The 26,500-nt window shown below is 44.2% G+C and overlaps 2 protein-coding genes across 2 annotated transcripts in view; both read left to right on the forward strand.

Moving 5' to 3' along the window:
- gab2 (GRB2-associated binding protein 2) overlaps window positions 1-10,172 on the forward strand; it is a gene marked incomplete at both ends in the record, with an annotated part of 91,428 nt that extends 81,256 nt beyond the window's left edge. Inside the window, 4 exons of the mRNA XM_080536045.1 lie at window positions 1,291-1,381; window positions 7,661-7,763; window positions 8,662-8,784; window positions 10,029-10,172. Coding sequence (XP_080392171.1) covers window positions 1,291-1,381; window positions 7,661-7,763; window positions 8,662-8,784; window positions 10,029-10,172 — 461 coding nt within the window. The remainder of the gene's footprint in view (window positions 1-1,290; window positions 1,382-7,660; window positions 7,764-8,661; window positions 8,785-10,028) is intronic.
- Window positions 10,173-20,105: 9,933 nt separating this feature from the next.
- Window positions 20,106-26,500, forward strand: part of maml2 (mastermind like transcriptional coactivator 2) — a gene marked incomplete at both ends in the record, with an annotated part of 74,026 nt that continues 67,631 nt past the window's right edge. Inside the window, one exon of the mRNA XM_080526723.1 lies at window positions 20,106-20,606. Coding sequence (XP_080382849.1) covers window positions 20,106-20,606 — 501 coding nt within the window. The remainder of the gene's footprint in view (window positions 20,607-26,500) is intronic.

Below are 26,500 nucleotides of genomic sequence, written 5' to 3' on the forward strand. Positions count from 1 at the left end.
TTAACTTCACTTCACATCTCTTATCGTTAGTCATATTTTGGCCAAATTGAGATATCTGCCTAACTCTACCTCTCATAACACTGCTGATTCACCGTGCATTATTGCCTCTATGACATCAGCCTATCAGAATGCTTGTTTGTTTATTCTGATCCCCATCATAATGCCATGACATTAGCTAGTCTTCCTGGGGTCCTTATTACATTCCAAAACAGGAAATGTGAGTTTCAGTCAATGGCTTTTTTATTTTTATTTAAAGAAAACTACTAAATAACTAATTCTTATTTGGCCTGGCAAAAGACAAAAGGACAGACACAGCGGCACACATCCAAGCATTTCCAGCACAGTTAAAAGATAGAAACATACAGACATCTCCACACCTCCTCCACATACAGCCACAGCAACAGTTATAAGTTAAAGGGACAGCGTCACACATCCACATAAACCCGCACAACATTAAGCACAACAGAAAGCACACCAACAGACTTAAAACATGAGCAATACATACATGCACATGTGGACAGACACAGGAAGTCAAACAGGCATGCATGAGACAGACAGTAAGCAGCCAACAGGGAGGGTTAGGAAAAACATTAGAGGGTTGAAAAACAGTTGCACGTGTCAGTGAGAATGTCCATGATAGAGTCCTTAAAAGCTGATTTGGAAATAAGAGTGTCCAGTTTGAGTGATTTCTGTAAAAGGCTTTGTATTGTATCACCAGTTTTTGCTGGATTATGACTGAATTACACATTCTCTTATCGTTAGCCTTGTAGCATAATTGCCATAATTCATATTTTGTCCAAATTGAGATATCTGCCTAACTCTTTACTCTCCTAACACTGCTGATTCACTGTGTGTTATTGCCTCTATGACATCAGCCTATCAGAATGCTTGTTACATTCCAAAATCACATGATCTGTCCAAGTCATCTCTTTGACATTTGGCATTTCTGACTCTACATACAAAGATGGCTCGGCTGACCACAAGTGAAGCATGACGTAGGCAATTATGCTATGAGGCCCACATGTCGAAGTGTCCTTGGGCAAGACACTGAACCCCAAATTGCTCCCAGTGAGCGGGCCGGCGCCTTGCATGGTAGCTTGCTGCCATTGGTGTGTGTGTGTGTGTGTGTGTGTGTGTGTGTGTGTGTGTGTGTGTGAATGTGTGTGTGAATGGGTGAATGAGAGGCCGTTGTAAAGCGCTTTGGATAAAGGCATAGCTATATAAGTGCAGTCCATTTACCATTTGAGGAGGAATTTAGGTTTGTTTTCTCTCTGTTGTTTGTTCCTCCAGCTAAGCCGTCACCTCTGGATCTGAGGACCAACGGGATCATCGACGAGCTGCCGTTTAAGAGCCCCGTCACCATGTCCTGGACCCGGCCCATGTGAGTCCAGCAGAACTCATCCTCACTAGCTGTTTGTTTATCATTCTCTTTATTCTCTATCTATCTCTTTCTTTATTCTCTATCTATATCTTTCTTTATTCTCTATCTATCTCTTTCTTTATTCTCTATCTATCTCTTTCTTTCTTTTTGTTAAACTGTGTTTTTATTGAGTTTCAAATGTTTCCATACACACACAAAACAGAAACTGTCACGTCACAAAACAAACAACAACAAAATAAATAAATAAATAAATACATACATACATACATAAAAGATGTGGTGGCCCATCAGAATCACAAATGAAGAGCTGTGGAGAATAACAAACCAGGACAGCATAGCTACCACCATCAAAAGGAGAAAGTGGAGCTGGATAGGGCACACCCTTAGGAAGGACTCCAACAACATCACTAGACAGGCCTTGGACTACAACCCGCAGGGGAAGAGGAAAGTTGGAAGGCCGAAAAACACCTGGAGACGTTCCACACTCCAAGACCTGAAGAACATCGGGGTGAGCTGGCAAGAAACAAAGGCCCAGGCCCAAAAGAGAGTGAAATGGAGAGCTCTGGTGGACGCCCTATGCCCCTCAACGGGGTGAAGAGGACTAACTAACTAACTATACATAAAAGCAGGGTTCGAGTTATAAGCTGAACTCTGTGGGGGTCTCCAAAATAACAGTGCGAAATGTTCTCATGCACGCGCGAATCATGCCCACACAGCGATGGGACTTACAAGTTTTAATTAGCTATAGGCAGTAGCGGATTAAGGTGGTCAGTGGCCCTAGGCTACTCCTTTGTGTGAGGACCCCCCGCCCCCATACACAAGCCTCCCCCCTCCCCAAAATATACAACTCACGAGCACCCTGCACACACACACCACTCATAATGCTTTACCATAAAACACTTAAACACTTTAATAACACAATAACACAACAGTGTTAATAATGCAAAGAATTAAAAAAAGGTTCAGTGCATTCAGTTCTGTCTCTATTGCTCTCCTCTCCCGTTGTCTCTCTGTTACTGTCCTGTTGTCTGTCTCTCTGTTGCTGTCCTGTTGTCCGTCTCTCTGTTGCTCCCCTCAGCTCTAAATGACAGAAATGAATTAGCTTATTAGTTGGCATGTAAACATATAGTTAGGGTTGGGTACAGTTTGGGTTTTATTCGATACCGGTGACAAATCGATACTTAAAAACGGTACCGGTACCGAAACATCATCCTCATCCTCAAATCCCAACATATCCTGACGCTACAGCTGCAGGCTACTCATTTCACCACATCAACAGCCCCACATGAAACAACAGCTATAAAAGCGATAGTCACACATGTATCTCGGCCAATAATTGTGTTATTTTTGCTATACAGAAGGAGCGAAAAATACATTAGTACACTAGGTTAGTAAAAAGTAAAAGCCACCAATTACCTTTACGGAGACAAGATAGACCAAAGTGGTTGTTTTCAGTAGGCTGCGGTCGCGGTCCTGGAACCCATGATGCTGACGTCCGATGTCCTTTCTTTATCCAAGATTGGATGAACGGGAGAGGGTCAAATTTGTCTTTGATAAAAACCCGAAATTTTCTAGGCTAGATGACCCGGTCGGCAGCAGTGGCCTTTTTTTGGGCGGCATGGTAGCTACTACTGTATGTATATACTCCTGTATAGCTAATGAATGAATGTTTGCTTCTCAATAATAGGCTAGGTGCACGATCTCACTACTTCCTGAAAGGCAACTGGTGTCTCACTCTATTGGTTTAATTGATTAATCAGCTGTGCACTGTGTGTTCCAACGGTTTACCGCACAGCTGATTAATCAACCTTTTGCTGTTGCACAATATTCTACTGCGCCCCATGGTGTCTTGGTGGTGAAGTGCAGGCAGTCAAAGGCATACTGTCATTCACAGGAGATTAATGGTGCGCGTAGTTCTTTTGGAAAACGTGTTTATTTTACAATATTTATAATATAAATTAAATAATATTCATTACATTGACATTTTGATCAAATAATAGTTGTGGTAATGTATTATTAGCGACCCCCACAGATTTGTGATTTTACTGCCTTCATGGGAGCTCAGAGAGCCTCAGACCATCTCTATGGGAGCTCAGCTCCCATTGGCTCCCACATAACTCGAACCCTGCATAAAAGAACAAGCAGTCAACACCGTTACACCCTCACAATTATTGTGTACTGTTACACACCCGAAGGTAGTAACAAATAAGGGAGTCCACACATGTGTTTAAATGATACAATAGAATTTCATTTAAGTAAATAAACCAAAATAAACTAAATAACATATGTATATGAATATGGATAAGAGTCAGTAGTGTATGCCATGAGTGAATGGTTGTAGAATGTATGTTGTATGTGTAAGAGGTGAATGGATGTATGTAGTGTAAAACTGAAAGGCCCCAAAACCTGGTACCCAGAGACCTTACAAACAACCCTAACAGAACCAAATCAACAGGAAGGAAGAGAGAGCTGAGGACACACCCATCTTATATATACATCCCCAATTCCCCAAACCCAGGTGACACCACTCAGCCTATGACCCACCCACTCTGCCAAGGCTCCAGCCACAGCCAATATGCAGGCAGAGTGGGAGGCGTCACAGTACCGTGTCCAGAAAGAAACTTCACAAGAGGTTCCCAAACTTTTTCAAACTCCTTTGCCGTCCCCCCTCTCTCTCTCTCTCTCTCTCTCTCTCTCTCTCTCTCTCTCTCTCTCTCTCTCTCTCTCTCTCTCTCTCTCTCTCTCTCTCTCTCTCTCTCTCTCCCTCTCCCCCTCCCCCTCATCATATACGCAGTGGCGTAGCGGACGGGCCCGCAAGCGACGCACCGCGGGGGGGGCCCCAGCCACTAGGGGGCCCCCTAACATTGGATACAAACTTTTTTTTAAAAATATATATATATATATATTTAAAAAAAAATAAAAAAGTGGCCCTTCATTGTGTCAACCTTAATTGTAATATATAGGCCTATATTTAAAAATATAAACATAGTTAGCCGTATCCAATAGCAACATGACTTTGACGTCACACGAAAATGAGCAAGCAGTGCGCAAAAACGGGAACTTTCCTATAAAAAGGAACAAAATTCAGCGAAACTTCGAAAAATGTCATCTTTTCTTTTACCCAATGCAGCTTCTGGCCCTTGCACACCAATGCGTTTTTCACGTGCGTTTTTTACGTCCGTTAAAAAAATAAATTAGAACCCATGTTGTGTCAATCACGCTTGCACACCGAATCCGTAATATTCGTCCGTCCCAAAAAAAATCGGAACAGGTTCGATTTTCTGCGTTTTTCGCGTCCGTCAAAAGCCTTTTGAGAGTTGTTATTGACCACTCCGCCATGGAGGGACACATCGTCAAATTAGAACTGCAGGACAGTTGGATTAATGCTTACGGAAGTACATGTCTCAAGTATTATCTCTGCGGTTAGTCGAGTGAAAGAAAACAACATACAGATGATAATTCACACAATATAATACCACGAAAGCGTACGGCACTAAACAATAATATTTATTTGGGCAGCATCACTAAACAATAACATTCATTTGGGCAGCATCATACTCAAACTCAGGCAGAAGGGCAGTTGGTTATAGCGGTTTCTTTTTCTATTCTACTATTCTATTCTACTTCTGCTGTCTGCGTCTCCCTGGGTATTCCAGATGGCAAACAGTAAAGAAATGCCACAATATACCAGGACTTAAGAAACGAGATGTCCAACAAAGGATTTGACAAAACCCTGGCCTATTTTGCGCAACAAGTAGACTCTGATGCAGCGGAGACAGGGTTGCCAGATTGGCTGGTTTTTGGTGGATTTAGCCGTTCTTAGATTGGTTAGGTTGGAAATTCTCAATCCCATCTGGCAACCCTTAGCGGAGAGTCTACAGATTGTATGTTTACAGATATCGCACTGCTGTGCACACCACACTTTGTTAAAAGAAATAAAGCTTGTACTTTTCTACTTATAATACATTCTACTGATGTGGTCTACGATTTGGTTTTAGTTATAGGCTATTGCTCTCACTTGTTTGTACCTTTTGCTAAGTCAAGCATTTAGAATGTAGAGTGCATATTGCGAAATTTCGTTAGGTGTTTATTAATGCCTGTGTGGTGTTATTTTTTAAAATGTTGAGTTAGTAATTCATAGAATACAAAGGTTCCATCTCACAGAACATAATGGAATGTAAAAACTTTGACGCTCAATATCTCTGAACTACCCTAAACGGAGATAGAACCATATCATTCTAAGCTCACAATCTATCTCCCTCACCCACAAATTAGTTGAAGGCATATCCATCTTTTTCCAATATAAAGCTATCAACCTCCTGGCCTGTCAGAGTCCAAAATCAATTAAAGTAGAGTGCCTCGAGCTAACAACAAAGTCATCTGGATATACCTAATACACAGAGTCAGTAACGTGCAGTGAGGTCATTGGCTGGGTAGGCAGTGAGCTATTTAAAAAAAATCATGCGATTAACGCAGCAGCCAGACTTCAAATGGCATAGCGCATACTATAAAGGCAATCAATAGCCCTTATATCTTTTAACGCAGGCTCAAAACTCACTTCTTCAAGAAGTAGGCCTACTACCAGAATCCTTCAAGCACCTATTGTATTGTTAGTTTGCTATTCTTCTCTATGCTATTGCTATTGCTATATTGCTATACTGTATTTTTAGTTTGCTATTCTTCATTTTGCCTTAAAAAAGCAGTACACTCCTACGTTAAATGCAATTATTGTAAGTCGCTTTGAATAAAAGCGTCGGCTAAATGACTGTAATGTAATGTAGGCTAATATACTATACTATAAAGTCAATCACATAGCCCATATATACTATACTATCAAATAGCTGGTCAAAAATGTCATGTATTGTTATCTCATAACTACACATAGCGTAGCGCAACAGCCTGTATGGCATTGCCTACATTCACCTGCATCTCAACAGGATTTACAGCAGCACGCAAAACAGCTCAATGACAATAAATTCACCTGCATCAACAACACAGGATTTACAGCATTTGAACCGGCACGCAATGGCCTACATTATCTTAACTGTTGGATATCCATGATGCTGATCTCAAGTTGGGGAAATGTAGAACCGCGGCGCGAACAGCAGAGGACTGGAATGCCGCTACGGCAAGCCAAACGCAAACTGTCAATCATGCTGTCAGAGGCAGCCTGCACGGTGCCTCAACGTCCATCAATGAAGACAATGTGAGAACAGACTACGCATGCGCAAACCTACGAAACCGTTGGTCTATCACTTCGCATAGCACAGAAGCACAAGCACAGTCTGCCTCTCGCACACACAGGTGTCTCTCGCCAGCAATCAGCAATCAGCTAGCTTTGGGAGCAAACTCTCCTGGTGCCAGGGCATGCATTATATTTTTATAACAACACATTTTACATCATTTATTTTTATTTTAACAACATTTTAACACATTAAAGTTAAGAATAATGAGTAAAATAAAAAAATTAAAATAAAAATTGAGATAAAAAAATAATTATTTTTTTTTTTTAAAAGACTGATATTCTTTTTCTTTCTTAAATGCCTGGGTGAGGCACTGCCTACCCTGCCTCACCTGACTGCACGCCACTGCACAGAGTTTTGCTTGGTGTGGTACCTTCAGTCCCTCTATCTCTTTCTTTAATCGTGTATTTACGATTTTGTGAGTCTGCGGACCTGTTTGGAACATGATACTTAGTCTATGCTTATGTACACTTCTTTGGTAGCTACATGTATATACATATATTATCATATATGTATAATAATAATAATAATAATAATAACTTTTATTTGTATAGCACTTCCTGCAAACGTTGCAGCTCAAAGTGCTCCAATCATTATATAATCATAATTTAATTATTTAGTCATTTAAAGGCAGTATTAAAAAGATGGGTTTTTAGTCTTGACTTGAACATATGTGCTGAGGTTGCATCCCTAATGTAAACTGGCAGTGAGACACAATCTGGGTGCATAAAATGAGAATGCAGCCTCACCTAATCTCTTCTTTTGTCCATGTGGTACACAGAGAAAGCCAGCGTCAGAAGACCTGAGAGCTCTATTGGGCTGATATGCTAGCAAAAGACCTGAGAGCTCTATTGGGCTGATATGCTAGCAGAAGACCTGAGAGCTCTATTGGGCTGATATGCTAGCAAAAGACCTGAGAGCTAGCTCTATTGGGCTGATATACTAGCACAAGGTCTGAACATATTCTGGTATCCAGTAGAACCACAGAAGGTCAGAAGGTAGAACCACTCTCACAGTCCTCTCTGGTTCCCTCCAGGCCTTCCATGAACTCCATCTCCTCCCAGCACTGTCGACCAATCAGCACACAGAGCATCACCAGCACCGACTCAGCCGACAGCGAGGAGAACTATGTGGCGATGGTGAGTCTCGATAAATAACGTGAGAGAGAGAGGGAGGATACTGTTTTAATGTGCTTTGTTTTAGATTAACTCTATTATCTAGTATTTCACCTCAGTTTTCAGTGAAGGAGTTAGTTAAACACGCCGCCATCTTGTTTCTCTAAGCGTTTTCCTCAGTTTCAGTGAAGGAGTTAGTCAAACATGCCGCCATCTTGTTTCTCTAAACGTTCTGCCCAGTTTCAGTGAAGGAGTTAGTTAACCCTACAACAGCTGTGCCTATTTTACCTACTAGTAGAGCCGCCTTGGGGGTCAAATAGACCCCCTTTTTAGAATGTAACTCTGCTATTTACACACAGAGATCACTAGAGGGCGCTTCTTTTTTTAGCCTGCCTCCTACACAGAAAAACTGCAAAACAGCTTTATACTATCTTATCCTGAAGTGATTTTGAAAATGTAAGGATACTGGATGGTAGAACGCACATATCTAGGAAAAGTCATGAAAGGAGGGTCCTGAAATTTGATCGAGTGCAAAGATAGATTTTTTTTTACTCACAGAGGTCACCGTGACCCCTCACGGCTCTTCTAGTGTTAAACATGCCGCCATCTTGTTTCTCTAAGCGTTCTCCCCAGTTTCAGTGAAGGAGTTAGTCAAACATGCCGCCATCTTGTTTCTCTAAGCGTTTTCCCCAGTTTCAGTGAAGGGTTAGTTAAACATGCCGCCATCTTGTTTCTCTAAGCGTTTTCCCCAGTTTCAGTGAAGGAGTTAGTCAAACATGCCGCCATCTTGTTTCTCTAAATGTTCTCCCCAGTTTCAGTGAAGGAGTTAGTCAAACATGCCGCCATCTTGTTTCTCTAAACGTTCTCCCCAGTTTCAGTGAAACTGAGGTAGTTAAACATACCGCCATCTTGTCTCTCTCAGCAGAATCCCGTGTCCACCTCGCCCGCCGTCAGCGGTACCAGCAGCCCCGCCCCCAGGAAGTGTGGGAACGTGGACTACCTGGCCCTGGACTTCCAGCCAGGCTCCCCCAGTCCACACAGGAAGGTACTGTAGACATTCACCTGCTCTGTCAACACCGGAACACCACATTCAGGGTTGCCAGATGGGATTGACCAATTACAGCCTAACCAACCAGTCTATAACCGCTAAATCCAGTAGCCCATTCGGCGGTAACCCCGCCCCATCTGGCAACCCTGATCACATCACGTTACTGTCAAATCTTATTTCAAATTTGAAAGTGACAGTTAAATCTAAGTGACAGTTAAATGTAAGTGACAGTTGACACTAGAACAGCCGTGTCTATGTTACCTACTATAATATAAGAGTAAATTTGCCTGCCTCCTACACATAAAAACTGCTAAATACCACAGAAGTATAAATTTATCCTGCAGAACAGCACTCATACACGCGTGTGGCGGAAAAGGGTACTACACGGAGGCCAGGCCTCCTGTCGGAAAGTGGTTTCTCATAGAAGTCAATGTAATGCAATTTTTTTCATGGCAATATGTGATTGGCCAAATCACTGAAAATGGGTGGGCACAGGAGGCCTGGCCTCCGTGTAGTACCTTTTTCCGCCACACGCGTATGAGTGCTGTTCTGCAGGATAAATATTAGAAATGGATGAAGTATTGTTCTGAATTGTATGTTGTGTGTCTGATTGACATAGTGTTTCAGTGCTTTTGACATGTCATTGATTGTATGTAGTATGTTGTGGTGAATGTTGTGAGCCTGAGCAGAAGGGACAATAGCTGCTGCAGGCGGACCAGAGATTCATGCCAATTGTTTTGTTTATTTGATGACCCATTGTGCAGGCAATAAAAGCTGCTTCATCCACCATCCTGAGAGTGTCCCAATCCCTTCAGTACCGCCAAACACAAATTAATAATTTTTAACAAAGACAGATAAGAAGAACAGAACATTCCAGAACATTCCATCGCGAGTGAAGCGAGCAAGCGGAAAAAAAATTGGCCTCCTCAATTCTGGAAGTCACCAGCCTCCACTGATACATACATACATACTGTACTCTAGCCACATACATACTGTACTCTAGCCACAAGCTAGGAGACCACCACACTGTCTGCTCCATGTGACACCCTGTGCTGTGCGCTCCCCTCTCTCCCCTCTCCCCTCTCTCTCCCCTCTCCCCTCTCTCTCCCCTCTCCCCTCTCTCCCCTCTCCCCTCTCTCCCCTCTCCCCTCTCTCTCCCCTCTTTCCCCTCTCCCCTCTCTCTCCCCTCTCTCCCCCCTCTCCCCTCTCTCCCCTCTCCCCTCTCCCCTCTCTCCCCACAGCCCTCCACCTCCTCCGTGACGTCAGATGAGAAGGTGGACTACGTGCAGGTGGACAAGGAGAAGACGCAGGCGCTGCAGAGCACCATGCAGGAGTGGACCGACGTCCGACAGTCCACCGAACCCACCAAGGGGGTCAAGTCCTGACAGACCCAGTCCGTCCCTCCCCCAGCCCCTGGACCTGACAGACACGCCGCTCCCTCATCACGTCTAGCATCTGCGGCCTGGTTCTGAACAGTCACAACAACACGGTTTAATAAGGAATAATAAAGTTAGTCGGTTAGCACAGGGACCTCTGTCGGGGCTTGTGATGGACTGAAATTCATGGGACAAAAAGCCATAGCGATACCATACCTCTCCTCTCCTCTGTGGCTGTGGGCTGTGTTACAGCCGACACTTGCAGTGAGCCGACCTGCCAACGATGTTCCTTCTTGGTGAGACTGTTATTGCAATCTTGAAAATATCCCGATATCAAATTGCCTTCTGATATCGGATCTGTACAGTTACACAGTAAACAACGTCCTTAACTGAAACTGTCCAGCTTTCAACGGTTCAACTCCTCTGCAGGGATGTTAAACCGACCTACCCTGTGTGCTTTTTGTTGTTTAACAGGTTATTTAACTAATCGGGGCTGCCGGTTAAGATGGTCTGATTGTTTTAACCGACCATATTGACTACCAGGAAGAGAGAGAGAGAGGCTGTGCAATGACTATTATTGTTTGCATTATCAGGAATGTAAAGATGCAGTTGTTTCATTTGTGCTTTAACAGGAAGGCAGGCTCTTCAATTCCTTTACGACTTCAGTCCACCATTTTCAGCTGAGCCTTGCAAGACTGGCGAAGACATTATTCTCACTGCAGGCAGTCGTTCCAGCTAAGCGGTGCATGTCTGGTGAGGAGGACACAAACGCAGCCTTACTATAAGAGGGCCTTGTCAGAAGCCTTAATGACGTTTTAAAACGACTGTTGTTCCAAACCAGTTTAGATAATGTATGCAAACTGCATTTCCACTCGTTCTGTTTTAAAGGGGGCAATCTTGGATTCAAACCACAGCAAAGCGGTCGGTCACCCCTGTCGCTTGTTTGGTAAATAGCTGAGGGATGTGGATGGAGGAATGTAGACGTCTCACACTCATAGGTGGAGCTTCAAGCATAGACCATTAGACCATGCTCCGTGAGGTCAACAGTATTCGGTTGTTAAGTCGTGACGGGTTTCCGGGTCCAAAGTTGGCTGAGGCGCTCTCTTCGAAATGCCGCAGTAATAATAATAATTCATTATATTTGTATAGCACTTTTCCGAGGCTCAAAGATCCTGACAATATGGGGGAAAACGGGAAAGTGCTGTGTCCCTTGTTGTATGAATAGATCCGAGTCTAAAAAACGATTGAACTGTCATTCTACCGCTGTAGTACACTGGTATTCTGGTGCGGAGAATTTCTGGTTTGGACCCGGAAATTGCAAAACGTCACGTTTGACGTCAGACTTAACAACCGAATAGTTTGAGTCATATTTCTGAGCTGTACAGTGGTTGGTTGTAAACAAAGGAAAGTGAAACAACCTTATATTCTGGGTTCTGGATGGGATAAGACAGATGCAATACTGTGAGCTCATGAGGCAGGTTATGTTCTTCAAGAATCATTGGCTGTACTGTTTATCATGAAGTTAAAAGAAGTCAAAATATGGATCTACCTATCCCAGATTGCCCCTTTCGTTTCTCAACCGCTGGTAAACATGAAATAAAGCCTGTCTGTGTACTGTGTAAAGGAACCAAGACATAAGATAGGCTTCTAAGCATCTAATTTCCTTTTTTATTTGTGTTCGCACAGAGTGTGTGATGAGATAAGTTGAGATCGCTGGGCTCATGTATGATTTTAACTGAAAAAGAAATACCATGGGGAGGTCCTACAGCTATGCACCATCCAACAGACGTCAGATAGTTTGAGTCATCAGAATGAAAAACCCCATAGGAGGTTATGTCCAATTTCAGGTCCAATCCACAAAACACATCGTTGTTCTCTACAACCTCTCCCTCTCTCTCTCTCTCTCTCTCTCTCTCTCTCTCTCTCTCTCTCTCTCTCTCTCTCTCTCTCTCTCTCTCTCTCTCTCTCTCTGTCTCTCTCCTCTCTCTCTCTCTGTCCCTCTCTCTCTCTCTGTCTCTCTCTGTCTCTCTCCTCTCTCTCTCTCCCCCCCCCCCCCCTCTCTCTCTCTCTCTCTCTCTCTCTCTCTCTCACACACACACACACACACACACACACACATATATTCATAAACACACCAGTATGCACTGATAAATGAAGTCTAGTAGCAGGCCAGTTGTCTACCGCTGGTATATTCTTAGAGATGGAGAAACACGACCTTTAACCTTTAACCTCCTCAACCCTACTGGTGTTTCCTTTGGGTTTGTTGTCTTCAATAGCTTTACGCTTTACTCTTAAAGTCTCCAAGTCTGTCCAAAAACACAAACTGAGTGAAATACCCAAGTCATCCGTCCATTATATAGTATAAATTATACATGATATTGGCAAAAGTATTTAAATTAGCGTAATTCTATTCATGTCCAGTATTTCATTGTGGGCAGGGACCACTAAAAACCACTAAAAAGTGAACCGCCATCTAAAGAGTAATGGTCAGAGAGGCTATGCAGTGCATTTCGATTCGATTGTTGGTATTATATGATAGTTGCTGAAGTTACATGTTAATGTTTTTCTACCATTTTTACTGCTTTTGTATTATTGTTTTTATTATAATTATTGTTTACTGAAAAGAGGTGGGGGAACGTAATATGCAAAATACCTGAGCTCAAACCGTTTTTGGGCTCAAATCTTTTGCAGACGTGCATTATTTCTGTCAGATCTCCAGACTAGAAGGGTGTCGTTCAAACATCCAGGGTGAGGCCTGGACTAACTACACGTATATGGATATTTTTTTGTACAATTGGGCCTCTCAACCATACGAACACAGCGTTTTCACTCACATAAACTGAGATTTCTCTAAACGGATAAAAAAGTGAAGAAATAGCCCCGCGGTGGCGTAGCGGTCTAAGCACTAGCCACTAGTGCAAGCTGCCCACCGGGGACTGGGATCGAATCCCGGTCTCGCCAGATCCGGATATGGCCGAGGCACACAGGGAGCGGCATATTGAGCGGCCGGTATAGGACTATTTCCGGACAAGGATCCGTCGCGCAACAGCGCCCCCGGGGTGCCGGAATAACGGTGCTGGGCTCGAGGAGCCAGTCAGCTAGTCTGCCTGGCGATCTCCTCTGGGGCTGCCGGCCACGGGGTCGTGCGGCGGATCCTACGCAATAGGCAGGGGATAATTGGATGCTAGGTTGGGTTCAATTGGATACCAAATTGGGTGAAAAAGGGATAAAATCTGGAGGGAAAAAAAAAAAAAAAAAGTGAAGAAATAAAAAAATATCCGATTGAGTGGATCAGTGTGGTTATGTTAAACGGAGCTGTCAAGCCGTTCACACATGCGCATTGAAGCAAAACGGTCGTCAACAGCAGCAACATCAAGCACCAACTCAACTTCATAGTCGGCCCACACAAAATAATCAGTTTTTGCTTTCTTCTTGGTCGCCATAACTTGCTTTTCTGTCTGTTTTGTACTTTTCCTTTTTGTCTGTTTCAAAGAGTTTGGTCTGTTTACGTTTTGAGTCACTGCCGCCGTTTGATTACAACTGACTGCGCATGCCCATAACGTTCTTCTAATCTACGGTATTTGACAGATCGTGTTCAGTTTTGGCTCTTCGTATGGACAGAGATATGTTTGTGATGTTTTTTTTTTAAACGAGGACAATATCCGCTTAAAAAAATCTCCATATACGTGTAGTCCAGGCCTGAAGTAGAAGGACACTGACTAAGCTCTTCTTCCCTTTGGGAGCTGTGATTCATAAGAATGATGGTGACTGAAGAAAATCTCTGTCAACCTTTCAGTAGTGAAAACAGATATGTAATTTATTGTATCGAAAGAGTAAATGTAAGTGAATGAACCGTGTAGTTCTGTGTCGTGGTAGATTGTGTGCTGTAGTGTGATAAAAACAGACACTCTGGCTGAGTGGGGTGGATAGACGCTTGGACCCCCAGTCTGTCACTGAGTTGAATACTGTATGAGTAGAGGACGTTTTTACCATTCTTATTGCTACTACTGTAAAGGATTTTTATCCAGTTGTGAATTAATTTATTAATTTATTATTTGCTTTGCAGTTGTTTCAAAAAAGTGTAAAAAAAAAAAAAAAAAAAAAGGAATACAAAAAATGGCTATACTAACATTAATTTATGCAAATTGTCTTTCTTTTGTGAAGCAATATGCCAAACGATGCCAATGTGGTGGTAAAAATGTGGTACATATTGAATACACACGACATTGTCATTCCTGTATTGTATTAGACTCAAACTGTGGACATAGAAATAAACCATGAGGTGCAAAGGCCACCATGTTTCAACTTTATTTAAGACGTGACAACAAAAGACCAGAGGACCCCTCGCTGTCAGCGAATTAGCGAAACCTAGGATGGTACAGGAAGGCAGGGCAATACCGCTACCTGATTGGTTGGCGAAACCAGAAACACTCATTCTGCAAAACGTCGAATTCCGACGTGACATTGGGGTAGCTCGTTCTCTTATGTGCGCCTGTCGGGGCTTCTCTCGGGATTATTCCATTTTGAATTGCACTTGCATTAATTAGTTAGGCCACATTTAGGGTTAGGGTTAGGGTTAAGGTTAGGGTTAGGGTTAAGGTTAGGGTTAAGGTTAGGGTTAAGGTTAGGGTTAAGGTTAAGGTTAGGGTTAGGGAGGGTTAGGGTTAGGGTTAAGGTTAGGGTTAGGGAGGGTTAGGGTTAAGGTTAGGGTTAAGGTTAGGGTTAGGGTTGAGGTTAGGGTTGAGGTTAGGGTTAAGGTTAAGGTTAGGGTTAAGGTTAGGGTTAGGGTTAGACTGTCCCTGTAATCTCTGTGTGATGTGTGAGACCAGGCTGTTTATTCTGATAATAACCAGCTTGTTAACATTTAATTTGTCACATTGTATACCCACAAACCATATTACTGCATAAGCAACCACACAGGGGAAATACAGTATAAAAGGAGCAGTAATGTCACAAAAATACATTTCAGAACTTTAGGAGTTGTTTTAACTTGAACTCTGTATTTACACTGTGTTGCCCAGTCAATAAACATGTTTCCTTATGACTTCTAACTTCTCTGGGCGTGAGACACACGCATTTCAACCCGTTCACACGCCGTTAGCCCAATATTGCTAGCTTATAGCAAAGAGTCTGGCTAATTAGATGGTAGACTCGCCAGCCAATGAGGGGGCTCTTCACGAGTGCTTCTCCAACCAATCAGGTAGCGGTATTGCCCTGCCTTCCCCTACCATCCTAGGTTTCGCAAATTCGCTCCCTGTCATGGCTCTAGAGATGCACACTTCCTCCATAACACACTGGTTAAGCAGCTACCGCCCCCTGGTGGCGAGGAGAGGCCTCACAACCACATGGATGGGTTATTCACATATTTTGTTACATTGTTCTTGTTTCCTGTCAATGTATAACTAACTATACTCCCATACTAATTAGTCCAAAATGCAGCAGCGAGAGTTTTAACCAAAACAAGCAGACAAGCTCATATAACTCCTATTTTAGAAACTCTACACTGGCTTCCTGTTAAGTTCAGAATAGATTTCAAGTTCAGAATAGATTTTTTTATTTATGTAAACCAGCTCTTTTCCCTTCTTGTTTTGAGTTTTTTTTTTCCTAGCACCAGGGGAGCCCCCCCTCCCAAATTTCGTTGTTTGGTACCTGTACTATATCAATGACAATAAAGACCATTCATTCATTCATTCATTCAAGTTCAGAATAGATTTCAAGATCCTTCTGCTTGTTTATAAAGCTCTCACTGGCACAGCACCAGAATATCTGAAAGACCTTTTGCTAGCATATCAGCCCAATAGAGCTCTCAGGTCTTCTGACGCTGGTTTTCTCTGTGTACCACATGTACAAAAGAAGAGATTTGGTGAGGCTGCATTCTCATTTTATGCACCCAGATTGTGTCTCACTGCCAGTTTACATTAGGGATGCAACCTCAGCACATATGTTCAAGTCAAGACTAAAAACCCATCTTTTTAATATTGCCTTTAAATGACTAAATAATTAAATGATGATTATATAATGATTGGAGCACTTTGAGCTGCAACGTTTGCAGGAAAAGCGCTATACAAATAAAGTTATTATTATTATTATTATTATTATTATTATTATTATTATACTGCTGTTATTTCGTTCTGAACAGCACAATACCTTTGTTCACAGACACACCAAAGCTACAACTAGACTATAGCACTTCCCAACTGACCTGAAAACAGACACAACACAACACAATCACAACAACGAGACACACAACATGAACACGCCCCTTTCAAGACATCCACAGGTTCATATTGTGATGATGACTGGCTTCCATGTGTACAACCATTTTGTTCGGTTGCACAAGGCCTCTGCTGGTTTACACCAACAGCAGGTGGCACTAGTCATCTTTCTGTCACAACCATGAGGAGATTGTATGACAAGATTCAGATTTGTTATGTCTATATATCTCTCTCCCTCTCTCTCTCTCTCTCTCTCTCTCTCTCTCTCTCTCTCTCTCTCTCTCTCTCTCACTCACTCACTCACTCACTCACTCACTCACTCACTCACTCACTCACTCACTCACTCACTCACTCACTCACTCACTCACTCACTCACACACACACACACACACACACACACACACACACACACACACACACACACACACACACACACATATTCATAAACACACCAGTATGCACTGATAAATGAAGTCTGAAGGTGATAGTAGCAGGCCAGTTGTCTACCGCTGGTATATTCTTAGAGATGGAGAAACACAACCTTTAACCTTTAACTTCCTCAACCCTACTGGTGTTTCCTTTGGGTTTGTTGTCTTCAATAGCTTTACGCTTTACTCTCAAAGTCTCAGTGTCCAAAAACTTGTGTGTGTGTGTGAGAGAGAGAGAGAGAGAGAGAGAGAGAGAGAGATGGTATGATGTTCCTTATGTAAGTGTGTGTGAGAGAGAGAGAGAGAGAGAGAGAGAGACAGAGAGAGAGAGATAAAGAGAGAGAGAGAGAGAGAGACAGAGAGAGAGAGACAGAGAGAGAGAGACAGAGAGAGAGAGAGAGAGAGAGACGGAGAGGGAGAGAGACAGAGAGAGAGAGAGATGGTGTGGTGTTCCTATGTGAGCGTGTTACGAGGTCTCTTATGTTTACGTCAGAGGTGGTGGTGCCCTCGCTCGCCCTATAATCATCTGATTGCGAATCCAACCTCAGCTTTTAGCTGCTCCTTCTTGATGGTGACATTTGTGACATCGGTGGGACTGTAGTCCCCATGGACCTTCAGAAACGGGTTTGAAATTTTCCCTTTGTGGTTCACGCTGTGGTTAATGTGTGTGACACATCTAGAGAGAAATGGTAAATAGTAAACGGCTGTGGCGCAGGAGGTAGAGTCAGCCGTCTAATGATCACAAGGTTGGCAGATCAGCGGTTCGAGCCCCGGCTGGCCACATGTCAAAGTGACCTTGGGCAAGACACTGAACCCCAAAATTGCTTCCAGTGAGCAGGCCAGCGCCTTGCATGGCAGGTTGCCGCCATTGGTGTGTGAATGTGTGTGTGAATGGGTGAATGAGAGGCCATTGTAAAGAGCTTGAACCGCTGGTACATAGGTGGAACGCTTACCTTCCCCTTTACCCTGAAGGGTGGTAAAGGTAGAGGGTGGTGGAGGTAGAGGCTGTGTCTCAGGAGGTAGAGGCTGTGTCTCAGGAGGTAGAGGCTGATGGAGGTAGAGGCTGTGGTGCAGGAGGTAGAGGCTGGTGGAGGTAGAAGCTGTGGCTCAGGAGGTAGATGCTGGTGGAGGTAGAGGCTGGTGGAGATAGAGGCTGTGTCTCAGGAGGTAGAGGCTGGTGGAGGTAGAGGCTGTGTCTCAGGAGGTAGAGGCTGGTGGAGGTAGAGGCTGATAGAGGTAGAGGCTGTGGCTCAGGAGGTAGAGGCTGGTGGAGGTATAAGCTGTGGCTCAGGAGGTAGATGCTGGTGGAGGTAGAGGCTGGTGGAGGTAGAGGCTGTGTCTGTGTCAGAGGCTGGTGGAGGTAGAGGCTGTGGCTCAGGAGGTAGAGGTTGGTGGAGGTAGAGGCTGGTGGAGGTAGAGGCTGTGTCTGTGTCAGAGGCTGGTGGAGGTAGAGGCTGTGGCTCAGGAGGTAGAGGTTGGTGGAGGTAGAGGCTGGTGGAGGTAGAGGCTGTGTCTCAGGAGGTAGAGGCTGGTGGAGGTAGAGGCTGTGGCTCAGGAGGTAGAGCCGCCGTCTAATGATCACAAGGTCGGCAGATCGGCGGTTCGAACTCTGGCTGGCCACATGTCGAGGTGTCCTTGGGCAAGACACTGAGCCTTGCATGGTAGCTTGCCACCATTGGTGTGTGAATGTGTGTGTGTGAATGTGTGTGTGTGAATGAGAGGCCACTGTAAAGCGCTTTGGAATAAGGTGCTATATAAGTCAGTCTATATAAGTCAGTCCATTTATCATTTATGAAGTCGCTGATTCAAACACCTCTCCCAGCACTTCCCTCCTGATTGCTACAGTGCTGTATAATCCACTGCTACACTACTACACAATGCTGTAGCTGAGATACTTGTTCTATGCTGTACGTTTAGGAATTGTACAACAGGCCTAATGTATCTGTTGCAAGACACCGCAACAGTGTTGTAATTTTACAATGTCCACTATTGGGTGTGTTAACACAGCCGTGCCTATGTTACCTACTATAAGAGCCACCTCAGGGGTCAAATGACCATAGTCTTTGCTGCTACTTACACACAAAGACCACTAGTTGGCGCATATTGTAAATTAGCCTGCCTCCTACACAGAACAACTGCAAAATAGCTTTATACTAGCTTATCCTGAAGTGATTTTGAAAATGTAAGGATACTGGGTGGTAGAACGCACATATCTAGGAAAAGTCATGAAAGTAGGGTCCTGAAATTTTAAAGTGCAAAGATATAACATTTTGGGGGGGGGGGTCAAATGACCCCACCCATGGCTGTTCTAGTGTTAAAAAGGTACAACACCCAGGCTGTCTGTCTGTGTGTGTGTGTGTGTGTGTGTGTGTGTGTGTGTGTGTGTGTGTGTGTGTGTGTGTGTGTGTGTGGGGGGGGCACCCCTGTCGCATACCAGGCAAGACGAAGCAGTGGCCATTTGCAGTTGCAGTTCACATCCACCTCCGCTAGAGTGTGCATTAGGAACCCCATCATGTGTGTCTTATGTCCAAAGGGAGGAATGTCTCTGCTCGGACAAATGATTGTCAATGGAATAACTTGAGACCGATCACAATGAGCTCTGTGCGTCGGAGGAGCCTTTACGCACCTTTACGCGTTCGTTGTTTTGATCGTTGACCCAAGATGTAACCAGATGTTTCCTAACAAGGACGGAAACAAGGAGAAGAAAAAGGGAGATTCTTAAAAAATCAGGTCGTGGTGGTGGGTCGCTGGAAGTTTAGTTGATTTGGCTAACCTAGAAATGTGTTGTTCCGATGACGATATGCTGACTTTGACTTTAAATCCACAGCTTTAATTGGAAAGTGTGGCGAGCGCTGTTGGTAAATATACGTATTTGTCTTGAAATTGCGTAGTAAATAGACATTCAAGTGTTCATCTTGGGTGTCATGTTGTCAACGCAATGACTGGACTTGGAACCAGTAAAGAAACACATATGGGTTTTCTTTTATCTCGGCAATGAATCCATAACGAAGCTTTTTCCCGTCCACGCCGGCGTGCTTCGTTTCTAATGTAAGACCTCGTGTACTTCTTCCTATCAGATGTATTTACGGTATGGCTGTTATACACACACTGTACCTTTATCTCGGAGTGGTGATTTAGTCATGTTCCGTATGAGCTCATCATGAGATTATGTTGTACTGTTTTTTGGACTGTTCTTACTTGTACTGTGTCTGTGGTCCCTTAATTTAAAAAGCTCGGTCAGTGACGGTGAACCATTTTGAGTGAACTTTTGGAGGGCCAAGGAGGAGGGGGTTAGGGGTATGGGAGAAGCTACTCCTGCTCGATCGGAGGTCGGATTTGGTCCAATGTTAGGTGTTGGGATGGTGGGGTCTCTGCCAGGTGTGGGGATGGTGGGGGCTCTGCCAGGTGTGGGGATGGTGGGGTCCCTCCCAGGTGGGGTCGGCGGGGGGCCCTCCAGAGGGTCCGCTGTGCCGCAGCTCCATAGCGCCATCGTGGAGCGTTTACGCGCACGGATAGAACTGTGCAGGCGGCACCACCAGACCTGCGAGAACCGCTACCAGAGAGGTCAGGCCGAGAACTCGGACCGGGAACACGAGAGTACCCTTCACCTCCTGAACATTGTCCACCAAGGACCAGGGAACAGGAAGACTAAAGGCAGCCGGACCTCCACCACCTCCTCCTCCACCCCCCAGCCCCCCGGGGGGGAGTACAGTAGCAGAGTGAATGGAGGAGGAGGAGGGGGGGAACAGAAAGCGCAAACGTCTTCAGAGGGAGAGCAGAAGATCTCGACACGGATAGCGGTAAGTGATGACGAGATTGTGTGTGTGTGTGTGGGGGGGGGGGGTGGTGGTGGTGTGTGTGTGTGTGTGTGTGTGTGTGTGTGAGTTAGACAGAGATGCTGTGTGTGTGTGTGTGTGTGGGGTGTGTGTACTGTGTGTGTGTGTGTGTGTGTGTGTGTGAGTGTGAGTGTGAGTGTGAGTGAAAGAGAGAGAGATGCTGTGTGTGTGTGTGTGTGTGTGTGTGTGTGTGTGTGTGTGTGTGTGTGTGTGTGTGTGTGTGTGTGTGTGTGTGTGTGTGTGTGTGTGTGTGGGGCGGTGGTGTGTGTGTGTGTAAAAGACAGAGAGATGGTGTCGGCCTACATTTGGTGTAGCAGGCCTACTGTCATCACAACCCGATCCAACCCACCCACCACAGTCACGATATTCATGTTAAAAAAGGTTTCATCTAGGTTTTCAGTGTTTTCATGACACCGAAGGGTTAAAAATGTTTGGCACGTTGACACAGACCACACTCTGAACACCACAACAGAAGTCATGTTGGAGTGTTTTTTTTTTTTTAAGTGTGTCAAGAGTCTCCTGAAGAGGCCTAGGGTATGCCTTTACTGGTTTACATTAAATGATATGTCTACGATTATTTTTTATGTACAAAAGGTGCAATTACAAGTCATGTGAAGTCATTGTTCTGCCATGCTCCTCCTGATGTTTTGATAACCCACAGCTCTAGTTAGGGGGGCGGCTGTGGCGCAGGAGGTAGAGCCGCCGTCTAATGATCGCAAGGTTGGCAGATTGGCGGTTCGGCGGATCGAGCTCCCGGCTGGCCACATGTCGAAGTGTCCTTGGGCAAGACACTGAACTCCAAAGTGAGCGGGCCGGCCGGCGCCTTGCATGGTAGCTTGCCTACCTCGCCATTGGTGTGTGAATGTGTGTGTGTGTGTGAATGGGTGAATGAGAGGCCGTTGTAGAGCGCTTTGGATAAAGGCGCTATATAAGTGCAGTCCATTTCCCATTTAGTTGTTTTCTGGAAGTGTTAATGACATAGTGTTGAAAGGAGAGTCATGTTGATGGCTTGGACGTATCAAATACTGTAGTGAGTGAATGTGCTGCTTGTGATGTGAGGATGTTGAATGCTCATTTGATTAAAATCACCAAATGTAGGGGGAAAAAAATCTATATAAATCCCCAAATGTAGCTCTGCATGCTCTGTGAACATTGCATGAAATTCGAGAGAGAGAGAGACATTTTCCGGTGAGCTGCTTTTAAATTTCTCCAGAGATATCCGGCCCAAATTAAACATGTGTAGGCAAACATGTTAACATTTATTTTATCCAGTAACACCACAGTAAGAAGATACAACATAAGTATTTCCCCTGACAAGAAACGGCATGTTAAGAATAAAGATAACATTCATGCGTATATGCTATTATTTACAGTGCAGGCTGTTGTATAATACACAATATGCTATTAGGTTGCACCATTCACACAGGAAGAGCTTCCATGGACATACCCTAACATAAACAGACTGACTTAGCCTATATAGCGCCTTATTCCAAAGCGCTTTACAACGGCCTCTCATTCACCCATTCACACACACACATTCACACACCAATGGCGAGGTAGGCAAGCTACCATGCAAGGCGCCGGCCGCCCCGCTCATTGGGAGCAATTCAGGGGGTCCAGTGTCTTGCCCAATAAGGACACCTCGACACGTGGCCAGTAGGGGTGTAAATCACCAGCTTCATCACGATACGATATTATATCGATTTGTTTGTATGACGATACAATGTTTGACGATATCACAATGTCAGTCACGATACGATTTCGATTCGATTCGATTCAAGATCGATATGACGATATGATCGATATGACGCGATATCATATGCCAATCTAACACAATTATCAATTGTAATAAGTGGTAATTAACATACAGCTCATTAACATATATACACACACACACACACACACACAGGTTCAGAGAGACATCCAGACACACACACACACGTCCACACACGTGTCACACACGTCCAGCAGGTCTGATATTGGTCTGACTGGATTCGCCTCGATGAGTAGATGTTAAAAAATATCTTTGGTGTCCAAAACGGTCAATGTATTCGCCCATTAGACTCCCGTTAGACGCACTCTCATTAGACGCACTCACACAAGCCGAACATTTCCGAAGATTACCGGAGATTGCCGAACGCGAGAGGAGGAGGAGCCGAGAAGTGGAGCCGAGTGTTTCTCAACCCTCTCCTCGGGGCGCCCCAGCCGCTCCACATATTTGATCTGTTCCACCACCAGCACACCTGATTCAACTGATCAAGTATAAAGCAATTATGATTTGGACTTGATTAGTTGAATCAGGTGTGCTGGTGGTGGAACAGATCAAATATGTGGAGCGGCTGGGGCGCCCCGAGGAGAGGGTTGAGAAACACTAGACAGTCACACACGGTGAATGCGAAGTCATTGCGAACGCGAGTATGTGAACTTCCCTGGTTTAGAGAGATGTTCCAAAATATATATTAGAAGGGACAGACTTACTGTCTCTCATCAAAAATGCAAAACATTCGTATCTTTTTCAAGTCTCTCTCTCTCTCTGCGCGCATAAGATGACGATATAGATCGATGTTTTTACATTGCATCGATGTAATCAGATCGTTAGTCAATGAATCGATGCATCGATGTGAATCGATGTATCGTTACACCCCTAGTGGCCAGCCGGGGGTTTGAAGTTCAAACCGCCGATCTGCCGACCTTGCGATCATTAGACGCCGGCTCTACCTCCTGCACCACAGCCGCCCCCCCCCCCCAACATGGTTTATCATGACTGGACTAGGAGCAAGACTCAGGAGGACAGTCTTGTGTTCCCAGAGCTGCTTACTCTACAGTATGTGACTAGTTGCCTGCAGGGTGTCTGTTAAGGGCAAAACCAATGAGATGTGAAATGTATTTTGTTCTTTTCTTTCATTGGACACCAGGGAGTTGGACATATCTAGACTAGAGGCAACAAATGTTTCCCAAGGAATGTTTCAGTGTAATGTCAGACGGGGAGAGAGAGGGCCTATCTGAACAACAGCTCGCAGATGTTTCTGGTTCTGCCAAAGGGGAAATATAAGTGAGCTCAGACGTGAATGATACAGGTGGAAGGTGATTCTCTAAATGCAAAATTCAGGGTTCCCGCGCTGGTCTTAAAAAGCCTTGAAGGCTAAAATCCAGCAATCCAATGAATAAGGCCTAAAAAGGTCGAAAATGTCAAATTATTCGGTCTAAACATGAGGTGCTAGGTGTTAAAAATTAGATCATGCAAGGAAATCAGTCCGACCACATCTATTTACGTGGAAATTAATCAAGCTGGAACCAAAGAAATGCCAATTTGCTTACTTTTTTGTCTTTTGGTTTGTGGCCGTACATACAGAGTGACTGACAATGTCAGTGTGACTGACGGTGTGACATGTTCTTTGTGTGGTTAAGACAAGAGACTCAGGAACAAGTATGAGGCCGTTCTGATGACTGTAGCTTCGGCAAGCACAACGTAAACACAATGTAGGAGAGCGACTCTACTTTAAAAGAGTGTGTAATTAACAGCAGCGCTGTTTCATTCTGTCTCGGGTTAATTTGACCCAGGAGGAACATGTTCTACAAAAAACTGATGAGTGCAGCACAATGCAGAGAAGGAAATTGAGTTTGTGTGTGTGTGTGCGTGCGTGTGTGTGTATGGTGTGTGTTTGTGTGTGCGTGTCTGTGTGTGTGTATGGTGTGTGTGTGTGTGTGTGTGTGTGTGTGTGTGTGTGTGTGTATGGTGTGTGTGTGTGTTCGTGCGTGTGTGCGTGCGTGCATGCGTTTATCTGAACCCTGAGTCTAGTGTGTTGTGTTTCTTATTGTCAACATCATGGCGGTTTTGTGAAATGCAACAGATAGATACTTCAGTATATGCACACGTGCACACGTTAGAAACTATAGCCTAGTAGATATCAGATGATTTCAGAACAAGCAGAGATCAACATGTAGATTGATTTGAAGTAGTCAGGCAGGGGAGAACAGCTTGATTGTGTAATGGTTCCAGATAACAGTTATGGGATGGAAGCGGGTGGGTATTGAGTAAGTAAGTGACATTTCGTACAGAGAATCAATCATTCTGTCCTTCAGATCTGCATCAATCTGCATTCATTACAGACACGGGTCTCAGACAAAGACCCTTACAATAATATATTTCTTTCCTTTGGAATACAAAGTATTAACAAACACAATGCAGCTTCCATCCTTCACTTTCTAATCTGGCAACTGCCTTGCCTTGCCTGGACAATAAATGAGTCCCGATAGTGAACGTAGGAAATAAAAGCTTTAGCAAACATTGTAATGAAAGGGACCTGGGCTATGTGTTGCACTGTTTGTCATGTGTTGTCATGCCCTATTATCCCGGCTTTAACAAATGACCCGCTAAGCACCTTCTTGAAAGATGCTTCGCCCATGAAACAGTTTGTTTAGAACCATTGAATTCCATTTCCTGGCTGTGTTTACTGAAAGTCAAACAGGCCTTGAGAATGCAGTAGTGGAGAAGAGGCCTGCTGGTGATTAATAATTCATAGCCGGGGATGATTTAGTTATTTCCTAATCTCCAGTAGTGACAGATCTGGGAACCAAGGGCCTTCAGCAGAGAGCTCTCAGGGAATGTACTGGAAGGTTGTGTTGGGTACAAGTTGTGTTGTGTTATGGTGTGTTGTGTGGTGTAGTGTGGTGTGTTGAGTTGTGTTGTGTACGTGTGGTGTGGTGTGTTGTGTGTTGTGTTGTGTTGTGTCCATACTGTAGCCTGCACATTGTTAGCCTCATAGCATAATTGCCTAAGTCATATTTTGGCCAAATTGAGATATCTTGAGATACTGTATATGTTATGTTGTGTTGTGTTGTGGTGTGCTGTGTTGTGGTGTTGTGTGGTGTGGTGTTGTGTACAAGTTGTGTTGTGGTGTGGTATGGTGTGGTGTGGTGTGGTGTGTTGTGGGGTGGTGTGTTGTGTTGTGTTGTGTTGTGTGTTGTGTTCATACTGTAGCCTGCACATTGTTAGCTTCATAGCATAATTGCCTAAGTCATATTTTGGCCAAATTTAGATATCTTGAGATATATGTTGTGTTGTTGTGCTGTGTTGTGGTGTGGTGTGTTGTGTACATGTTGTGTTATGTACAAGTTGTGTTGTGCCCATACTGTAGCCTGCACATCATTAGCCTCAGCATAATTGAGACATATTTGGCCAAATTGAGATATCTGCCTAACTCTACTCTCCTAACACTGCTGATTCACTGTGCATTATTGCCTCTATGCCATCAGCCTATCAGAATGCTTGTTGTTACATTCAAAAACCACTATCTGCCCAAGTCATCTCTTTGACATAGGGCATTTCTGACACTACATACAAAGATGGCTCGGCTGACCACAAGTGAAGCATGACTTAGTCAATTATGCTACGAGGCTAACGACATCTGAATGCACACATACAGCAGCCCCCATTACGACCAGCACTAAGGAATTATCTAGTGACATTTTCATAACCTGTGTGTTTTTAAAGTACGTATATCCTTTAATTTCTTAATTTCCTTTTCGATACAATGTTAATGGGCCCGAATTTCCATTGTGAATTCTGTATTTACTGGTTATAGATCAGGGGCCCATTCCACGAAGGTGGATTATCTTCTAATCCTCGATAAAGTTCTAATCGGCGATAATGTTAGCTTGCGTTCGGTGCCATCAATGTGCCTCAAATAATTCGCTGTTTGGTTGCTATGCAACCTATCCTTCTGAGTCAGATATAATTAGCCTGGTCCCGAGCAGACTTACAGGCTGGCTAAGGTAATGCGTGCGTCAAAAAAGGCTCACAGGCGGAAACTACATCCCGAACGACAGTTCCTCAAGTGTCTTTTAGGAAATATTAG

Source organism: Nansenia antarctica (assembly GCF_963989245.1).
Source record: "Nansenia antarctica genome assembly, chromosome: 1".
Taxonomy (NCBI): Eukaryota; Metazoa; Chordata; class Actinopteri; order Argentiniformes; family Microstomatidae; genus Nansenia; species Nansenia antarctica.